The 18,712-nt window shown below is 40.3% G+C and overlaps 1 protein-coding gene across 9 annotated transcripts in view; it reads left to right on the forward strand.

Annotated features, from left to right (window-relative positions):
• ROBO2 (roundabout guidance receptor 2) overlaps nt 1-18,712 on the forward strand; it is an 888,662-nt gene that overhangs the window by 556,101 nt on the left and 313,849 nt on the right. For all 9 annotated transcript variants that reach the window (XM_030204228.1, XM_030204231.1, XM_030204229.1 and 6 more), the window contains exons 3-4: nt 4,500-4,657; nt 7,471-7,591. In XM_030204228.1, the coding sequence (XP_030060088.1) occupies nt 4,500-4,657; nt 7,471-7,591 (279 nt within the window). The remainder of the gene's footprint in view (nt 1-4,499; nt 4,658-7,470; nt 7,592-18,712) is intronic.

Raw genomic sequence — 18,712 nt, forward strand, 5'->3', positions numbered from 1 at the left:
ATGCATATTGTTTTAGCAGTCTAGGCATTAGCATTTGTACCAGCTCTGTGGCTGGTATAAATGGTCATGCCCAAATTATGTGCAAGTACTTGTAATGGTATGCTAATATACTATAAAGGAATGGTGGTGTTTGCTTTCCATTTTACAATAGGCTACACATAGGTGTCTTCTTGACTAAGTATAGGTGCCCCTTTGTAGAGTTGCCATCCACATGTTGCCAGTCAATGTTGCAACGGTCCTATGGATCTCTTGTTGTCACTTTCTAAGTTCCTAGTCATTGCACTAACATAAATCATGATATTGTAATAAATATAATACCAAGCAAACCTGTATATTATACAGCATGATTACAACAAAGATGTTGAGGATCTTTTCTGAACTTCGAATTTGAACAGTGTGGTCTACATGGTAGATGTAAGGAGGTATTTTGTTGCAATTCCTTTTCAGTAAGAGACAGACCTCTTGTATACAAAATGAGAGAACATTTTCTTTTCACCCCCTGTGGTGTTACCTATGATTAGAAGGAGGAACAGTAAATTAACTCTTCAACTATAGGCTGAGAAGGAACAATTTCTGCCCATGCATCCCTGACTACTATTTCACTTGGAAGCAGTGATTTCTAATTTCTCAGAGGGCCATGGTTCCATTAAGTTTGAGGACTGTGTTAAATCAGTAATGAAATCCATATGTGGCTGGGATGCAAGAAAGATAAAATGCCCTAAATTATATTTTCATTATCTCTATCCAGACTTATTTACAGCTACCACTTTTACGAGACTGAAGTAGAGAGCTTGTAAGTTCAGCACACTGAAGTTAAACGTAATCCCTTACGCCAGTATGATTTACTTGAAGTAGTCTATTCTGCCTAGTTTAGAGGCCCCTTTGGCAAAAAAGTGGCCTTAGTGTGCACATGGTTATTAACAAAACAAATTGTTGCATGAGCACTTACCGCCATTCATTTTGTAGGCATTAAGGGCACATATGGTAATCCTGCACTACCCAGTTAGTGCACAGTAATATAGCTGCTCTGATTAGCCCAGGAACTTCTACTCTTTGCCCTCCTGACACACCCCATCCCCTCAAAATATAACATTTTAGTACATGCTAAAATGTCACTTAACACAGGACACGTGAGCGTGTTCTACGGTACATCATTTTAAACTGGGATAAGTGTGCATTAGCAGCTAATGCAGCTTAGTAAAAGGGTCCCTTTGTTTTTCTGATGGCTTGGTCATTTCAGTATTGCTTCCTTTAGGAGATAGGGATAGAGAATGAGACTTGATATACTGTCTTTCTGTGGTTACAATCAAAGCAGCCTATATATTATATGCAAGTACATATTTTTGTACCTGGGGCAATGGAGAGTTAAGTGACTTGTCCAGAGTCTCACAAGGAGCTGCAGTGGGAATCAAACCCATTTCACCACGTTCAAAGCCCACAACCCTAACCACTAGGCTAAGGTAATCTTTGACTCCTTTCTTTCCTTCTCTGCACATATTCAACAAACTGTTAAAACCTGTTGTTTCTTTCTCTATAATATCACCCACATTCATCCTTTCCTTTCTGAGCACACTACCAGAACCCTCATCCACACTCTTATCACCTCTCGCTCAGACTATTGTAACTTGCTTCTCACAGGTCTCCCACTAAGCCATCTCTCTCCCCTTCAATCTGTCCAAACTTCTGCTGCACAACTTATATTCAGTCAGTGTTGCTATGAATATATTTGTCCTCTCCTCAAATCACTTCATTGGCACCCTATCCATTTCCGCATACAGTTCAAACTCCTCTTATTGACTTACAAGTGCATTCACTCTGCAGCTCCTCAGTACCTCTCCACTCTTATCTCTCCCTACACTCCTCCCGGGGAACTCTGTGCACTGGGTAGATCTCTCTCTCTCTCTCTCTCTCTCATCGGCACTCTTCTCCTCCACCGCTAATTCCAGACTCTGTTCCTTTTATCTTGCTGCACCATATGCCTGGAATAGACTTCCTGAGCTGGTACGTCAAGCTCCATCTCTGGCCGTCTTCAATTCTAGGCTAAAAGTCCACCTTTTTGATGCTGCTTTTAACTCTTAACCCTTACTCACATGTTCAGTACTTGTGTTTTATCATTCCAACCATAGTAATTCCATTACCCCTTATTTGTCCTGTATGTTTGTCCTAATTAGATTGTAAGCACTGTCTGTCCAGTGTATAGTGCTGGGTACATCTAGTAGCACTATAGAAATGATAAGTAGTAGTAGTAGGCTACTCCTCCACTCCTAAATGTATTTTGGCTAATTTAGAAGCTGTAAAAATACCAAGGAGACTGGAACAGCAGGTGTGTGGTGATATTAGACTGTCAGTTGAATTTTGAGAGCCCAGAAGAAAAAAACCATTGAATGCATCATAAGAAGGACGGTAATTTTGTGTATGGTTTTCGCTACAGAAAGCGCTGTAACATTTCAAGAGGTAAGACTAGGGACAGAGTTTTCATTTACATACATGCTTTTGAAAATTCAAAGGTATGCATGTAAATTAACCTAGAAATTGTGTGTGCCCCAAAGATAAGTTGCAAATATAAGCACAAATGTTTCTTAGGAAACCTTTCAACGCAGAAATATACTTATACGTTCACCTTAAAAATTCAGCAAAATGTTGTGAGCTCATTAATGGCAAATGCAAATAAATGTTTGCATGAAGTAGACTTTTATGTACTCTGGTTGAAGTAAATTTACAAAAATAAACACTTGAAAAGTAGTGCAAAAAAACTCCGGTCTCATGGCTTTTTGCACTATTTTCACCCAACAAGCATTTATATAAAGTCACTTTGCATTTTAATACAGAGGCCCTTCATTGCCTCAGATAGGTAACTTGGGGCCCTGTTTACTAAGGTGTGCTAGCGTTTTTAGCGTGTGCTAAAAATGAGCACACACTAACGCGAAAGACACCCATATATTCCTATGGGTGTCTCTCATGTTAGCGCACGCTAAAAACATTAACATGCCTATAGTGTGGCTTAGTACACAGGGCCCTTAGACTGTAGGCTCTTTTGGGCAAGGAAGTACCTGCTTTACTTGTATGCAACTCACCTTGAGCTGAGATTCAGAAAGGTGAAAAACCAAATCTATCCAGCTGAGTTGAAATTTCAGAGGAACCTGGCCTTGGTGTGATAAATTCTGGTTTACTCAGCATCAGCTTCTTTTATTGTCACTGGGATCCTTTTACAAAGCCACAATAAGAAGTGGCCTGTCGTAGTGTGGGCTCATCTTTTGGGTGCGTGCTGGGCCACTTTTTAACGCAGCTGGGGAAAAGGCCATTTTTTAATGGACCAAGAAATGGGCGTACACAAAAATTAAAACTAGCGCATGCCTATTTACCACCTGAGCCCTTACCGCCAACCATTGACTTAGTGGTAAGAGCTCACATACTACCCGTGCAGTAACTATGCAGTGTGCACCAACATGATTGTGCTGCCAATTACTTCTGGGAACGCCTTCACAGTAGAAAATAGAAAAATATTTATTTTCTATTGTGGGATTCAGCGCACACAAAACTCAGAATTACCGCTGAGCGCATGCACTACCCCAGCGGTAGTACCAATTTGGCGCACACTTACCCGCATATTAACCCTCCCATGCCTTAGGGCCTCATTGTGACTCACATCAAATTCAACCCAACAAAATATCAGCTAAGAGCCACACTGTTGTGAGTTTAGCATTTAATCTGACTTACATATTAGGGTCAGTCTCATTTGGAGGTTCATCTGATAGCTAAATGTATTATGATGCTGGCACTAGTCTTGTTTCACAATGTTGCTTAAGTTATTGGAAATATTTCTGTTGCCCCACCTCCAAGGTGGAGTAAACATGAACATGGCATGCTCACCCGTAAACCAATCTATCCCCTTCAAAATATTAGAACCTCAAAGTTAAAACTGGCTTTGTGGATGAGAAGAATGTTGCTTGGTCTTAAATTATGGTATCCATTTTGGAATTCAATTCCCCATAAGGTTAGAAGCTCCTTATCAATGTGTAGGAACACTGCTGCCTCTCTGTGACCATGCATTGGGTTCCTTGGTTGGAGAAATTATATAATAGTATGATTGTGCTCTATACGGTGTTTTTATTTTTTTAGGGGGGGGGTGGGAAGGGAAGATGGGGAAGGGAGGGAGGGATTTTGCAATTATATGACATTGTTGGTACAAAGGTGGGTGCATGAAGAACAAACATGCTACCAGATGTGTTGTTTTTAACGTACTTTAATAAAAATAAGTTTAAAAAAAAACTGAGCTTGATAAGCCAAGCTTGTGTATCTTAATCATTTATCATGACTTGTTAATCCATGCTTAGCATTTTATGAGGTTTCAGAGACCTTTGTGATTAATGAAATGTTGGTATAAGTGTAGGAAAAATATGCATGTAATCTTTCAGACAATTGTTATATAGTCCAGTGCACTATTCTATGCTACAGTTTCTGATACTAATGAGTTTTCCCCTTTAATTCTATCCCAACAGTGCTACGAGATGACTTCCGGCAAAACCCCACAGATGTTGTTGTGGCAGCTGGAGAACCTGCAATTCTGGAGTGCCAGCCTCCCCGAGGGCACCCTGAACCCACGATCTACTGGAAAAAGGACAAGATTCGCATAGATGACAGAGAGGAAAGAATAAGCGTAAGTAATGTATGAGCTGTTAATAGTGGTCCTTTTTGAATTTTCATCCAGTATGCTCATGCTGTTGTATTCTTCTTTTCCAACAGTTGTTTTTTAAACAGTTGATTATGGGTGTGAGTTACTGGCATAGAAATCTCTCTGTACTGACCTTCAAACATTAGAGAGGAATTACTGTTGAGTGCCGTATACAGAGCTTTTACAAAGCAGCAAAGGAGGGTTTTAAAATCTACTAATAACATCAAATATGCTTCAGAAAAGCCTGCAAAAGGGCACGTATTTTATATGGAAAAAATTGGGATTATAAGATTTAGGAACTAGCTGTCATCTTTGGAACATAAAGATGGTTTGTCGCTTTGCCATATTCCTATATCCTGGAAAGATAATCAAATGAAAACCTTGACATTTCATCTGCCTTGCATTTTAATGGAGTATATTAAATTAGGGGATTCTTTATGGTGCTTATTGAACTATGGATTGTTTGCTTGCTACAAAAACACAGGTGTTCCTTCTACTAATAACAGGTTGTATTTTATCATTGTATTGAATAAGTGTTAAATTAGTTGGAAGGTAGTATTGCTGGTTATGAAAGACATAAAAAAGCACATTGGGTCTGTTGGAAAGAAGTGAAATAATTGTAAATATCAATACTCCAGAGTGGCTGACTATTTTCCTCAGCTAGAGCATTTTTGACAAGCTCTCCTTTGTGTGCAAGATCATTGTCGTGTGGATGGAAGGACACTGGTAGAAGCAGGAAAAATTAAAAACGCAGGGGGATAGCCACAATTTTGTCATTCCTTTTGGCCTCCTCTTGGTGAACATTGTGGTACATTGATCAAAACCTGTTGGCTAACATTGAAAGTTAGTGTAACATCAGAGAATGGGTACAGTTCTAGCAGCTTTGGAAAAATTAAAGAAGTGGGGGAAATCCCATTTCCTCAAGCAGATTTTAAGCAAGTTGAATAAAACCTTAGGAAGGGGGGAAGTATTTTACGTTTAAACCTTTCATTTTTCCAAAGATTCTTCTTGAGTTATCTCCAATCTTGTATGTGGATGATATTAACAAGCTGCCTCCCCCCAGCACACACACACACACAACGTACATGTTAATGTGATACTCTAAAGAAATGCTGTCGGTGAGAGAGAGAGAGAGAGAGAGAGAGAGATTTTTCCACCTCTGTGATGAACATGTTGGAAGAGATGTGGCCATTCTCAGAAGTCAAGGTATAGCCACTTTCATGTTGGTCCACTAGAAGGTATCACAAGTTGTGAGGAGTCCAGCAGTCTCCAGCACTAATACATCTACTAAAACACTACGTGAGGGATAATGAAAGTGTATTAGGGTCCTAGGATGCCACGCCGTTTAAGCTGATATTTATCTGTCTGCAACTGTGGTCTAAAAGTACAGAGATGTAGACTTGGGCAACAGAGTTTCAGCAAGACCTAGCTTCACAAAATGGTACAATCCTGTTTGAATTCATTTATTTTTGCAGTGATTTTGTTTAATTCCAGTCTTAAAAATGCTAATGATGTTCTTTTAAGTAGAATTCATAACACCAACATTGATCCCATCTAATCATAAACAAATAGTTCTTAGCATCTGTCCTTAACTAGATCTGACTGTGAAGACAGCAGTTAAATATTCATGAGATGTATTTGCTTGCATTATGGTCTAAAAACCAGGTTAATGTACATATTCCCCTCAGTTCTTATATGGCACCCAGAATTGTGTACCCAAACTTGCACATGTACCCAAGATGTGCATGCAAAAAAATTGAGTAATAAGCCAATTAACATAAACAATTGGGTGCTTACAATTATTGATGTTAATTAGCATTCATTAACATTTGTGCTCGCATCTGACTGCATTCTGTCCCCGATGCTCAAAAGTAAATGTGGGCACTGGAAGTCATTAGCGCTGGACTAGTTCCCATATTAACCTGCGCAGAATGTTCAGAGGCCCGGAGCACGGGCACAAATGAGCGTGCAGACGAGTGGCTCAAGTAGCATGCTAATGTAGTCAAGCTCATGAAAATGGGGTCATTTTGTATTCCTCCCCAATTCTGATAAAAGAGCATCCAAAACAAAACTGCCTTACCGCTGCAAAAAATGACGCCAGCTCGGAGCAAGCGTTAGAATGTTGGAAGAGAGAATTTCTCATGATTCTTACTTCAAAATCTGCTGGTTTGGATTTCTTTTCAAAGCAGAAGGAAGCCTGTGCAGGCCCTTAAGCGCAGGTCATGAGAAACAAATATGTGCAACTCCCTAATGCTCAATGTTAATGAAATGCAAATATAGGCGCACTCATAGCGTTGAGCATTAGGAAGTTCAGCGGGAGGATTGTGCTTTTCGCATGCGCAGAGGAGTTCCACGGTAAGCTCGGCATGTAATTCAAAAGGGAGCGTTGCCATAGGTGCGTCAGGGATGTTCCAAAAAGTTGGGCATGGAATTATAGAATACAGCTTCAGCGCATCTAATTTGGACATCAACATTTACATCAGGTTTCAGCAGGTGTAACTGTGGCACCTAAATTTAGGCACTAAGCATGGTTCTGTAAAGGGCTTGCGCCCTTTTCTGCATGAATTTTGAGTGTCATATCCTAAATCCAGTCCATTATGTTTATCCTGAAAGCCAAACCTGATAGAAGGTCTTTGAGAATGAATTTTGGAACTGTTCTTACATATACAAATCAGAACATATGGTATTTATACAACATTGTTGATAACAGCATTCTGAGTAGAACAATACAACTTACAAGTATCAAAATACTGTACATAGTTAATAGTATATCATGAGATGCACTTCTTTTAACACAGATTCGAAATGGAAAACTGATGATCTCAAACACTAGGAAAAGTGATGCAGGAATGTATATTTGTGTTGGTACCAACATGGTGGGGGAAAGAGACAGTGATCCAGCTGAACTGACTGTCTTTGGTAAGTTGTCATCTATGTCCAGTCTGATTTTTACAATGGAGTTATACTCTGTACTTTAGCAAATACCATTATATATTTGCTGTACTTGATTTTTTTTGTATACTTCAGGGAGTGGGCCAAGTGTATTTAAGAGGGGAAGTTACTTATATACATACTTGTCTATTGTGATTGGATCATGCTTTAAATTTGGCCATTTCAAGTCAATGGAGTTTCAGGTGGAATTGAGCCAGAGTTAAAATCACAGAGCAGTGTCTAACAATTTCAGCAATACTTGACAACCAGGATTTTTGGCCAGTTTCCCAGTTAGTTGATGTTATGGAAGTAAGATATCATTTAGGGGTCCTTTTACAAAGCGGCAGTAAGCCCAACGCGGGCTTACCGCATGCTAAAAAGGAAGTACTGCCGGGTTACCGCAGCAGCCCAGCAGTAGTTCCCACCCCAAGCATGTGACAATTCCAGTGCTACAAAAATATTTTTATTTTTGTAACGCCGGTGTGTACCTGATGGTAATCGGGCAGTGCCATGCACTTCCCGGTTACCACTGGATTAGCATGGGAGCCCTTACCAGCACCTCAATGCGTGGCGGTAAGTGATCTTCCGAAAACGCCGCGTGGCAAGTACTTCACTTGCCACATGGCCATTTCCAGAAAAAAACAAAGACCTGCCTTTTTACTCGCTGCAGTAAAAATGGGGACTCAATACGCATCAACAACACGTGCCGAGGCCAGCGCAGGCCCCCTTTTGCCGTAGCTTCGTAAAAGGGGCCATTAAGGAGGTCTTGTTTTACCTCTTTCCATGTTCATTAAGTTTTTATGGATCTTTATGTAATTTGTAATCCTTTCTGCATAACTTATTGAGTGAAAGGATGGACTAGAAATAAAATTAAATCAAACTGAATGTTTGAGGTTATGCGAACCCAATCTGAAAACAGAGAAGGCCAGATTTGTGAGACTTTTAATATAGACACAGAATGAGAGAAACCTGTCTGAACTTAAAGGTTTCTGTTTTCATGCAGTTGCCTACATACGTCAGAAATTTTATTTCACAGCTTCCTTTAAAAATGTTTTCAATACCATTTTCTAGATTTATGAATAAGGAACTGACCGGCTAGACATACCGTAAACAGACCTACCACTGTTTCTACAGATAATGTAATTAAATTTCACAGAATAAATCCATCTCTAGTTAAACAAATGTCAACATTAGTCTGCTGTATAAAGCTACGACATTTCACATCTCAAAAACTCCAGGGACAGTTTATTCAGATTTTTGTTTACTGCATTCATTTTTTTTAATTGCAGTATAATCTTTCAGTCTTACATCCATAAGAATGCCACAGTAATACGTAGAAGTTGGATCCAGGAGTGCATATGTGGATACCTTTCATATCCATATACATTCATGCATGATTAATGTGTGCACTCTGATATCATCATCATGCTCAGGGATTCTGGTGTAGGACCTCACTGCTGCACACTTCTTCAGCTTTCACAGCTGCCTACTCTATGTCTCCTGTCGTTCCTTGCTGCCAACCTTTCAGTAGTTCCCCCACACTTCATGGTAGGCCCTGTAATAACACTCCAGAGTATGGAGATAACTGTGCTGTTTATAGCCCCCTTTTTAAACTTCATTCAATATCCTTCTTGTGACATTTGACTTACAGACTATAAGCTGCCAGTATTATCAGACCCCTTTCATGCAATAACACTTCATCATGAGCTTAGATTTATTTGTATTATTTTTTTTGCTGAAAAAAATATATGATTTCCAACTTTAATCTTATTAAGAGGAGGCAAAGCAGAAGTTGCTCTACTAAGGAATCTGATTTTGACACTTGATACTGCTGAGCCACAAATTGATCATATGAGTAGCACTTTCAAGTCTCCAAACTTTGATGTATAAGGAAGAGAGTCACCTGCATCATCTGTCCCAAGAGGATAATAAATAAGGAGGGAGGATATTTAAGTGAACTTCTCTTTGAAGCTGCTGTCCTCTAAGTATCCAGATTATAGAAAATGTGACAAAATCCTACTGTGAGACTGCAGTTGTGTCACTTCCATTGTATCATTAGCTGCATTGTTATAGACACTAGGGAAGAGGTCTTGGATAGACAGAGCAAATCAATAGGGATAAAAGTGAAGATTAAAAGGTTTACAGTTTTAATGCAACACTGGCATGCTGAGGTTTAGAAATCCAAACAAAAGGACCTGCCCGATTTCTCATGTGTCTTGTCATAGAAGACACATGAGCCTCTTACATACACATTTATTAATGAATTAACATTTGGTCTCATTTTGAATTGTTGTCTCTAAATTAGATAGAATAAAATTAATTATATTTTGTATACGGGATACCTATTTGAAATAGCGGTATCTTTGGATGTTACATGAATATATTCAACTGGTCCCACCAAATGCAGGGCAGCTTTATCAGAGGCCAGTTCCATTATAGAGTGCCTGGTAGTAAGAAAGCTTTGTGGATGACCAGAGTCACTGTGATGAATTTCAGGTTTTCAAAATTTCAACTGAGACAATTGGGTGAACAAAAATAGAAATGCTGACGAAAACTTTCTGTTTCGAAAACAAAGTCTGCGTAGGATTTTTTCAGCAGGGGATGATGAAGGTTCCATCTTTTTAGATTTGAGCATGATCCATCTGATAGTTTGGGACTTTTAGTTATTCTAGTGTTGTTATTGTAGGTATATTGTAGGCTTCTAATGGACATTTTTGATTATGTTTCTCTTTTGCTTACCTTTCTGGAGCTTATTGTTAATGTATCATCTACTTCTGAAGGCTGTTCTTGAAATGGAGGAGTGTCCTAGTGGTTAGGGTGGTGGACTTTGGTCCTGAGGAACTGAGTTCAATTCCCGGCACAGGCAGCTCCTTGTGACTCTGGGCAAGTCACTTAACCCTCCATTGCCTGATGCATTGAGCCTGCCATGAGTGGGAAAGCATGGGGTACAAATGTAACAAAAACAATGTAATTTCAAAAACATCAAATGTTAAATATGATATTCCATTATTAAATAACATTTAACAAACAATTATTTCCGTGTGTATGTTTCTGTGGATATGCATTTTATCTCCTTCATAGCAATAATTCAGAGTATATAGAGTTCACTCAGTTAGTTTGACTTCTCTGCAGATGTACTAATGTACTGCTGATGTACTTAGTGTCTCCTTTATTAGATTTAGGCTGTCTTCTGCCCACACATGGTTGTCTTTTTATAAATCCAGATGCATGCAAAGGTTGGTAATTCACATTTGAAGACCATCATAAGATTATTAATGGCATAAAAAACTCAGAAGTACATTCACAAGTGGAATAGTTTGTTTGCAGTGGAATTTTATGTGGATGGGGGGAGGGTTGTCTGATAGATTCCCCACTGTGGCCAGCTTTGTTGCCCCCCCCCCCCCCCTTTTATATATCTCTGGTGCTCCAGTGCCTCCACGCAAGGAGAAAGAGTATTAAAGAGTAGATTCCTTGTCCTCAGGAACTACTACAAAATAAAAGTAGAATTCAACTCTGTCAAATATCTCACTTCTTTCCCTCATCACTAAGCTCTGTCCTTTTTGACAACCTCCCATAACTACCTCAACACCTCTCACACCTCTTTCATCTGTTTTCTATTCGCTTTGACAGAAATCACAGAAGGAACTCTCCAAATCCTTCACCCCTCTGTCATCTGTTCAATCTGACAGACATCACACAAGTCCCTCCCTGAGCCAAGGAAACAGCTACTGATATTTCCCTCCTCAGAAAACTCCTCCCCCTTCTTCAGAACCCCAGTTGCCACAGGAAGACAAATTGATACATTTACTGACAGCCTGCTCTGTCTCACAAGCATGACATCATCAAGTACTGGCGGGAAGATCATCATAGCTTCATTAACACACAAACTACCCTCTATCAGACCCAATTTATATATAAGTTATACTTAACCCAGATTTTGACATATTAAAAGGGGTATTTTTGATGTGATAGCTAAATCTGATTTTAGACTTTTTGCTGAAAATGTTTAAAAAAATCAAGTAGTGAACATAGTGATTTTTGAACCAGAAAATGTCTATTTATGTTTTGAAAATGGCCAGTTCCTAGATGTTATGTAGACACTAGTAAAAAAGGCCCGTTTCCGAAACCAATGAAACGGGCGCTAGCATGTGGTTTTTTTTTTGTGTGTGTATGTGTCACAGAGTTATTTTGTGTGTGTGTGTGTGTGTGTGTGTGTGTGTGTGTGTGTGTGTGAGGGTGCGGTGTGTGTGCAGGTTGTTGATGTGTGTCTTTTTTTGTTTTGTTTTTTGCTTGGGGGTTGGGGGATGTGTTGTGCTGTGCTGGCAAAGTGGGTTGGATTGGTGTGTGGCTTTGAGGGTGTGTTTCTGTTGTATTGTGTGTGTGTGGTTTTGTCTGTCAAGAAGGTTTGTGGAGGGGGGTCTTTCTGTTGGTGAAATGTAAATGTGGTTGTAGGGGGGGGTCAGCCTTTGTTGAGTGTTTTTTTTTCCATGTTTTTTTTTTGTGTTGTGCTGAGGCAGCAGTGTTGTTTTAGATGGGCGGAAGGTAGAGGAGCACGTTCTTTGTCGGTATTTTTTGGCCGTTTCAGGGCTGCTGTAGGGGAATGCTGGAAGAGAAATGTGCTGTTGGAAGCAGCGCCATCTTTTTCCATTGGGCTGGGGTTCTGGGCATCCTGGAGCTGGGTGACGGCTTGCCTGAGGTCGGGGATGGTTGTTTTAAGTTTGCAGAAGGGAGAAGAGCACGGTCTCGGGCCGTCGAGGGGTGATCCGGTATGTTGGTCCATTTCAGGCCGGCTGCAGGGGAATGCTGGAACATTTATGCGCTGCAGGAATCAGCGCCATCTTTTTCCAAGTGCTCGGGGAATCCCCGAGTTGGGAGACAGCTTGCCTGAGGCTGGGGATGGTTGGGCACGTCCTTGGCCGCTTCGGCAAAAGGGGAAGAGGAAAGGGGTGGGTAGTTACCTGCAGCCGCCTGAGAAACCATGTATTCTTTGTTTGTTTTGTATTATTAGTTTGCATTTCTGTTGAAGAAAGAGTGGATGCCTTTCGAATGATGGAGGTGGTGCGTCGGTGTGCGGTTGTTTCGTTAGTTTGGCAGCCAGTCTCCAGCGATTCCTAGGCAGGGAAGGAGTACTCCTCCCCCTTCCTTGGTCACTGTTTGCTGCTGGCTGGGTTGCAGGTAATCCTTCCAGCTGGGCCACAGCTTGTCCTGTTTGCCCACGTCCCAGATGGTGACGGGCACGTTGTTTTCCGGCTCCTCTGACTCCATGTCAAGCGATCCCAAATATAGTCTGTGCTATAGGCCCTCTGGCACTCTTCGGTACTGGCATTAGGCATTTAAAAATTTCTCCCCCCCCTCCCCCGGTCTATTTTTGCACATACCCACAGCAGGAATATTCTTCTCTCGTTCCAGCGGTGGTTCTGTGTGCTCCGTGCTGCACAGATAATGAGCCATTCTGCTGGGGAATGCTCCTCCCTTATTGTCACGTAGTTTCCTCTGATTGGTTTGTCTTACGTTGCCTAGTGTTGCCTGGGAACAGTGTTGTGATGGTCCTTTGTGTTTCAGAATGTTGAGGGTGTATTTTCAGATTGGTCCGTCATGCGTGGGCGGGGCAGAGAGACATGGTCAGTGTTGTGGCTTCACCACCATGAATCCATGAACCCTTCAGTGAGTGACTTCAGAACGTTGTCTTCAGAACGTTGAGGGTGAGTTTTATTATAGTAGATTCTCCCCCAGATTCTGTATAGCGTGCATAGCATTCTGTTCCAAAATCCAAGCGTATAACAACATACATAACTTAATTGGTTTAACAAGCCAATCAGCATGGTTAACAGCACTTGAGCAATAATGAGCACTAAATGATAATAATTATAATTTATGCATGCAAATCGTTAAGTGTATTCTGTAATGCATAGTGTATAAATTTTAATGCACGCAGGCAAAAAGGGGCATGGTTATGGGTGGGGAAATGGGACATATTTGGGGGGGGGTAGCATTCTTAGTAGACTGGCCACATATACATCCCAGCAGAGTAGTGGTGCACCCTAGGGGTTGCTGCAGTAGACTTCACCTAAAAGCTCCCAGGTACACATCTCGCTGTTTCCCCCTCATATTGTATGAGGAGCCCTCTAAAACCCACCAAAAACCTATTCTACCCAACTATACACCACTATAATAGCCCTTATGGCTGCAGGTGTCATCTATATTTTATTTATTTATTTATTTATTTATTGGGATTTATTAACCACCTTTATGAAGAGATTCACCCTAGGCGGTGTACAGCAGATACAGTTTAACATAAAACTTACAATTTTGTTATCAGCATAACAATAGTAAAATAACCAAGAATAAACATTATGGCAAAAAAAGACCACACAAATCCCACTCCCGAACATAACCCCTTGTGATTTGGATGCTTTGCAGATAAATTGCATAGAAAAATGTCTTTAAAATGTGTTACAAAAACAGCAATTTGGAAGTTTTGGACAAAAGAATTATCCATCTGCCACTTTGTGTCACTTTTTGTACGTTTTTCAGTTTCAAAAATGAGCCCCTTTACTGTGTAGAAGGTATTTATTTATTGATTATTTTCTTATAACTAACTGTAGCCAAATTAGAAATATGGACACAAAAATACAGGTTATTCTACTGGTAAGTGAATCCTTGCATTTCTCGTCCTTTCAGTGGCGATTCTTAATGTTTGCTATGTTAATAAAGTTACATTGGCTGGTCAACTGACAGCACTTCTGAAACTGAATGTGAATTACACAGCCATAACTTACTTAATATCTATTGTTGATTGCTCTTAATATTCCATAGAGAAGCAATTATTTATGCAGCAAATAGATACTTATAAAGCACTTCTGCTGAAATGGTATATATGTAGTTTCCAAATGGATAGTAAGCTGTTTATTTAAACAGACTTTGGTGTAGATACAAACCCTGAAATTCTATAAAAGTTGCTAAAATTGTGTGTGCAAATTTGGGAGTTGTGCCTAATTTAATTGAATAATGAGCCAATTAGTGACAATTGGCTTCTTAACAAGTAATGGTGCTAATTGGATTTAATTAAAATTTTCACATGCAAATTATGCGTGTCGGTCCAAAATGGGGGCGTGGCCATTGGAGGGTCATGGACAGAGCGGGGGCATTCGCACAATTTATGCGCATTGTTATAGAATAACAGAAATCCATGGGGATTTACACCAAAGTTTTGTTGATGTAAATGGTCACTCCTAAATATAGGCGTGGTTCCCGGCGCTAAGTGCTATTCTGTGAACATCACTTAACTTTAAGCGTCATTTATAGAAAAGCACTAGGCGCTCTTTTTTTGGTGCCTTTTATAGAATTGAGTCCAAAGTGGCCTATTTAGTAAACTGTGGTAAGGTTTTCCATTACTGCACCTTGATAACTGCTAAACCTCTGCATTAATGGTTGAGGCATTCCTGCATCTTCCTATGAAGTTAGTACTAAGGATTAGCCCGCGTTCAATTCATTAGGACACCTAAAAAAATGTAGAACATGCTAAATTGATTTCATTAATATTGATGTGCAATTTGCAGCGCAATTTTAGACAGGCTGTAGAAGTAGGAATTGAGACGTGTAGGTCAGTGCGTCTCAAGTTTCACAAGTATTTTAAAATAGAATCTGCTGATGTACAGCCTGTTGTAAAATACCAGGCAGCACAAACATCCATTTTAGAAAAATACATGCATACAATATTGGTAGTCTCAAAGACAGCATATTACCGGTTATAATTATAACTTAGAAACATAAAAGGTTATTATCCCAATGCTGTCACAGTGACCGGTGTAACTGAATTCTCTTGCCAGTTTGGCATGGCGGGGGGGGGGGGGGGGAGGGGAGGAACCACTAGAGGATTAAAGTGGCAACCCCCCCATCCCTCCAAATCCTAAACCTAATTGATAGCAGGTATAACCCCCAATCTTTTAGGACATAGACATTTAGTTCCCGTCTGAAATAGGGAATAAATATTTATGAACATGCTGTGCCCTTGTCCCATCCAAGACATAGCCAGGCCACACCCCCTTGACATTTGTATGTAGTTTGGTTTCTCACTTAAATATCCAAGCTTTTAAAAATGGGGACAGATATTTATGCAAGATAAACATTTTTTTAAAGAATGTGTGAAACAAACCAAAAAAGTCCAAAAATCAGAAAAATCTCAGTTTTGCTCTGTGCAGATCCCTAGTTGTAACAAGTAGTTTGATTCTATGTAGGGGTGCATTGTGCAAGTAAGTACATTATGGGGCTCATTTTCAAAGCATTTAGACTCGCAAAGTTCCATAGGTTACTATCAGGCTTATTTTCGAAAGAGAAGGACGCCCATCTTTCGACACAAATCGCCCAAATTGGCATAATCGAAAGCTGATGTTGGGCGTCCTCAACTGCTTTCCATCGTGGAGATGACCAAAGTTCACGGGGGCGTGTCGGAGGCATAGCGAAGGCGGGACTGGGGCGTGTCTAACACATGGGCGTCCTCGACCCATAATGGAAAAAAGAAGGGTGTCCCTGACGAACACTTGGACGACTTTACCTGGTCCTTTTTTTCTTATGACCAAGCCACAAAAATGTGCCCTAAATGACCAGATGACCACCAGAGGGAATTGGGGATGACCTCCCCTTACTCCCCCAGTGGTCACTAACCCCCTCCCACCCTCAAAAAACATTTTTCAAATATTTTTCCAGCCTCTATGCCAACCTCAAATATCATACCCAGCTCCATGACAGCAGTATGCAGGTCCCTGGAGCAGTTTTTGTGGGTGTAGTGCACTTCAGGCAGGCGGACCCAGGCCCATCCCCCCCACCTGTTACAATTGTGGTGGTAAATTTGAGACTTTCAAAACCCACCAGAGACCCACTGTATCCACATGTAGGTGCCCCCCTTCACCCCTTAAGGCTATGGTAGTAGTGTACAGTTGTAGGGAGTGGGTTTGGGGGGGGGGGTTGGGGGGCTCAGCACACAAGGTAAGGGAGCTATGCACCTGGGAGCAATTTGTGAAGTCCACTGCAGTACCCCCTAGGGTGCCCGGTTGATATCCTGGCATGTCAGGGGGACCAGTGCACTATGAATGCTGGCTCCTCCAACGACCAAATGGCTTGGATTTGGTCATTTCTGAGATGGGCGTCCTCGGTTTCCATTATCGGCGAAAATCGGGGATGACCGTCTCTAAGGTCAACCTAAATTTTGTGATTTGAGCATCCCCAACCGTATTATCGAAACGAAAGATGGACGTCCATCTTGTTTCGATAATACGGGTTTCCCCGCCCCTTCGCCGGGACGTCCTACAAGGACGTCCTCAGGGAAACATGGGCGCCCCTTTCGATTATGCCCCTCCACGTAACTTTGTACTTCTAAGTACTTTGAAAATATGCCTTAATGTGTTACTACAAGGGGTGTACATATGGGCAGAGCAATGGAAGGGAATGGGCATATCTCCAGCTGGTGGGTGTTACATATAGAATATTGTAAGTTACAAACACAGCCAAAACGAAGGCACACTAATGCCAACTTAAAGGCATCTTGGCTCCCATATGCCATTATAGAATTCAGTGCCCAGCATGTGACACCCACTTTATGGCTTCCAGTTATAGAATTGACCTCAAAGTTATTGACCTCAAAGTTATAGAATTGACCTCAAAGTTTCCTCCACATTTAACTGTAAGGCTTAATCCCCACCCATTTTCTACCCATTTGTACCATTATATATTATTTATTAATGCAAAGATTAATGTTTATTAAATTAACACCTATGTTAATTGTTAGTGAACATTATTTACCATATTAACAGCTAATACATGGTAGATGTATGGAATAGCCTGCTGGTGGAGGTGGTGGAGACAAGAACTGTATCTGAATTGAAGAAAGCAAGGTTCAGGCACATGGAATTGCATAAGCAGAGGAGAAGATAGTAGATGCTATAGAAGGGCGGATTGAATGGGCCATTTGGCCTTCATTTGCCATCATGTTTTTATGTTTCTAACTTAGTAAATAGGCCACAAAATGGGAGAAAGCCCATGGTTACTGACATAAATTATAATGTTATACGTTGACATGTTCTTTCCCCTAAAGTTCTGGTTTTTTTTTTGTTTGTTTTTGTGGTGGGGACCTAAATTTAGTATGTATCTGAGAGATGTTCTTTTGTTTGTATAAGCTGGCAATCAGCATGATCTATCTCCTGAGAGATTAACATTGTAAGCAAGTTATGCAGGTGACTTGAATTCAGCTAATCTCACATAAAGAATGTTAATTGCGTTGTCAATGGCATTCTCTCTGATCACTCAGTAGTTGTGTAATTAGCTATTGGACTGATTTAAAAGACTCTCTTCGTAATACAGTACTGGAGAATAACAGAATGGATACTGATGCAGCACACAGCCTCGATGATATCACTACTGTAGCAGACACAGTTTCATTACTTGCCAAGAACTTATCACTGCCGCTTGTCTTATTCCACTTACTTAATTTCCAGTTAGTGCTTGACTTTTTTGATTCGCTCTCCAGAGAGACATGGGTTTAAATAAGTCTTAAAGTATTTTCTTTAAAATCAACTTACCATAATGTTTCTACCTCTGCAACCCAGATTCATCATTCTTTAAAGTAAGACATCCTTACATTGGCAGTAGGGATATGTACTGGGAAAGTTTTTTTCAATTAGTTTTTAGTTCATTTTTCTTTTTAAACCAATATTTGGACACTATTTTAATGTATTTCACATCTATGTTTACAAACAATGTTAACATGTTAGAATCTTTCTATAGATATTAATTTTGTGATTAATTCATAGGTTAACACACATTAAATTGAATTTGTGTACACTAAGGAACCCTTTTACTTAGCTGTGTTAAGTAATGTGGGATTTAGCATGCTTTAGACATGCAGTGGACTTTCAATCAGGCATGGAAATTGTTTAAAATACCATCTTGGAAGCCAAGACCAGATGCATTCCACATATTTACTAAGGTGGAAAGAAGAGCAAACAACAGCCAACATGTTTAAAAGATGACATGGAAAGGATATTAGAGCCAAAGAACATCCTTCAAAGAATGGAAAAAGGACCTGAATTAAGAAAATAAGAAGCAACATAAGCA

The sequence above is a fragment of the Microcaecilia unicolor genome, chromosome 5, assembly GCF_901765095.1.
Source record: "Microcaecilia unicolor chromosome 5, aMicUni1.1, whole genome shotgun sequence".
NCBI lineage: Eukaryota > Metazoa > Chordata > Amphibia > Gymnophiona > Siphonopidae > Microcaecilia > Microcaecilia unicolor.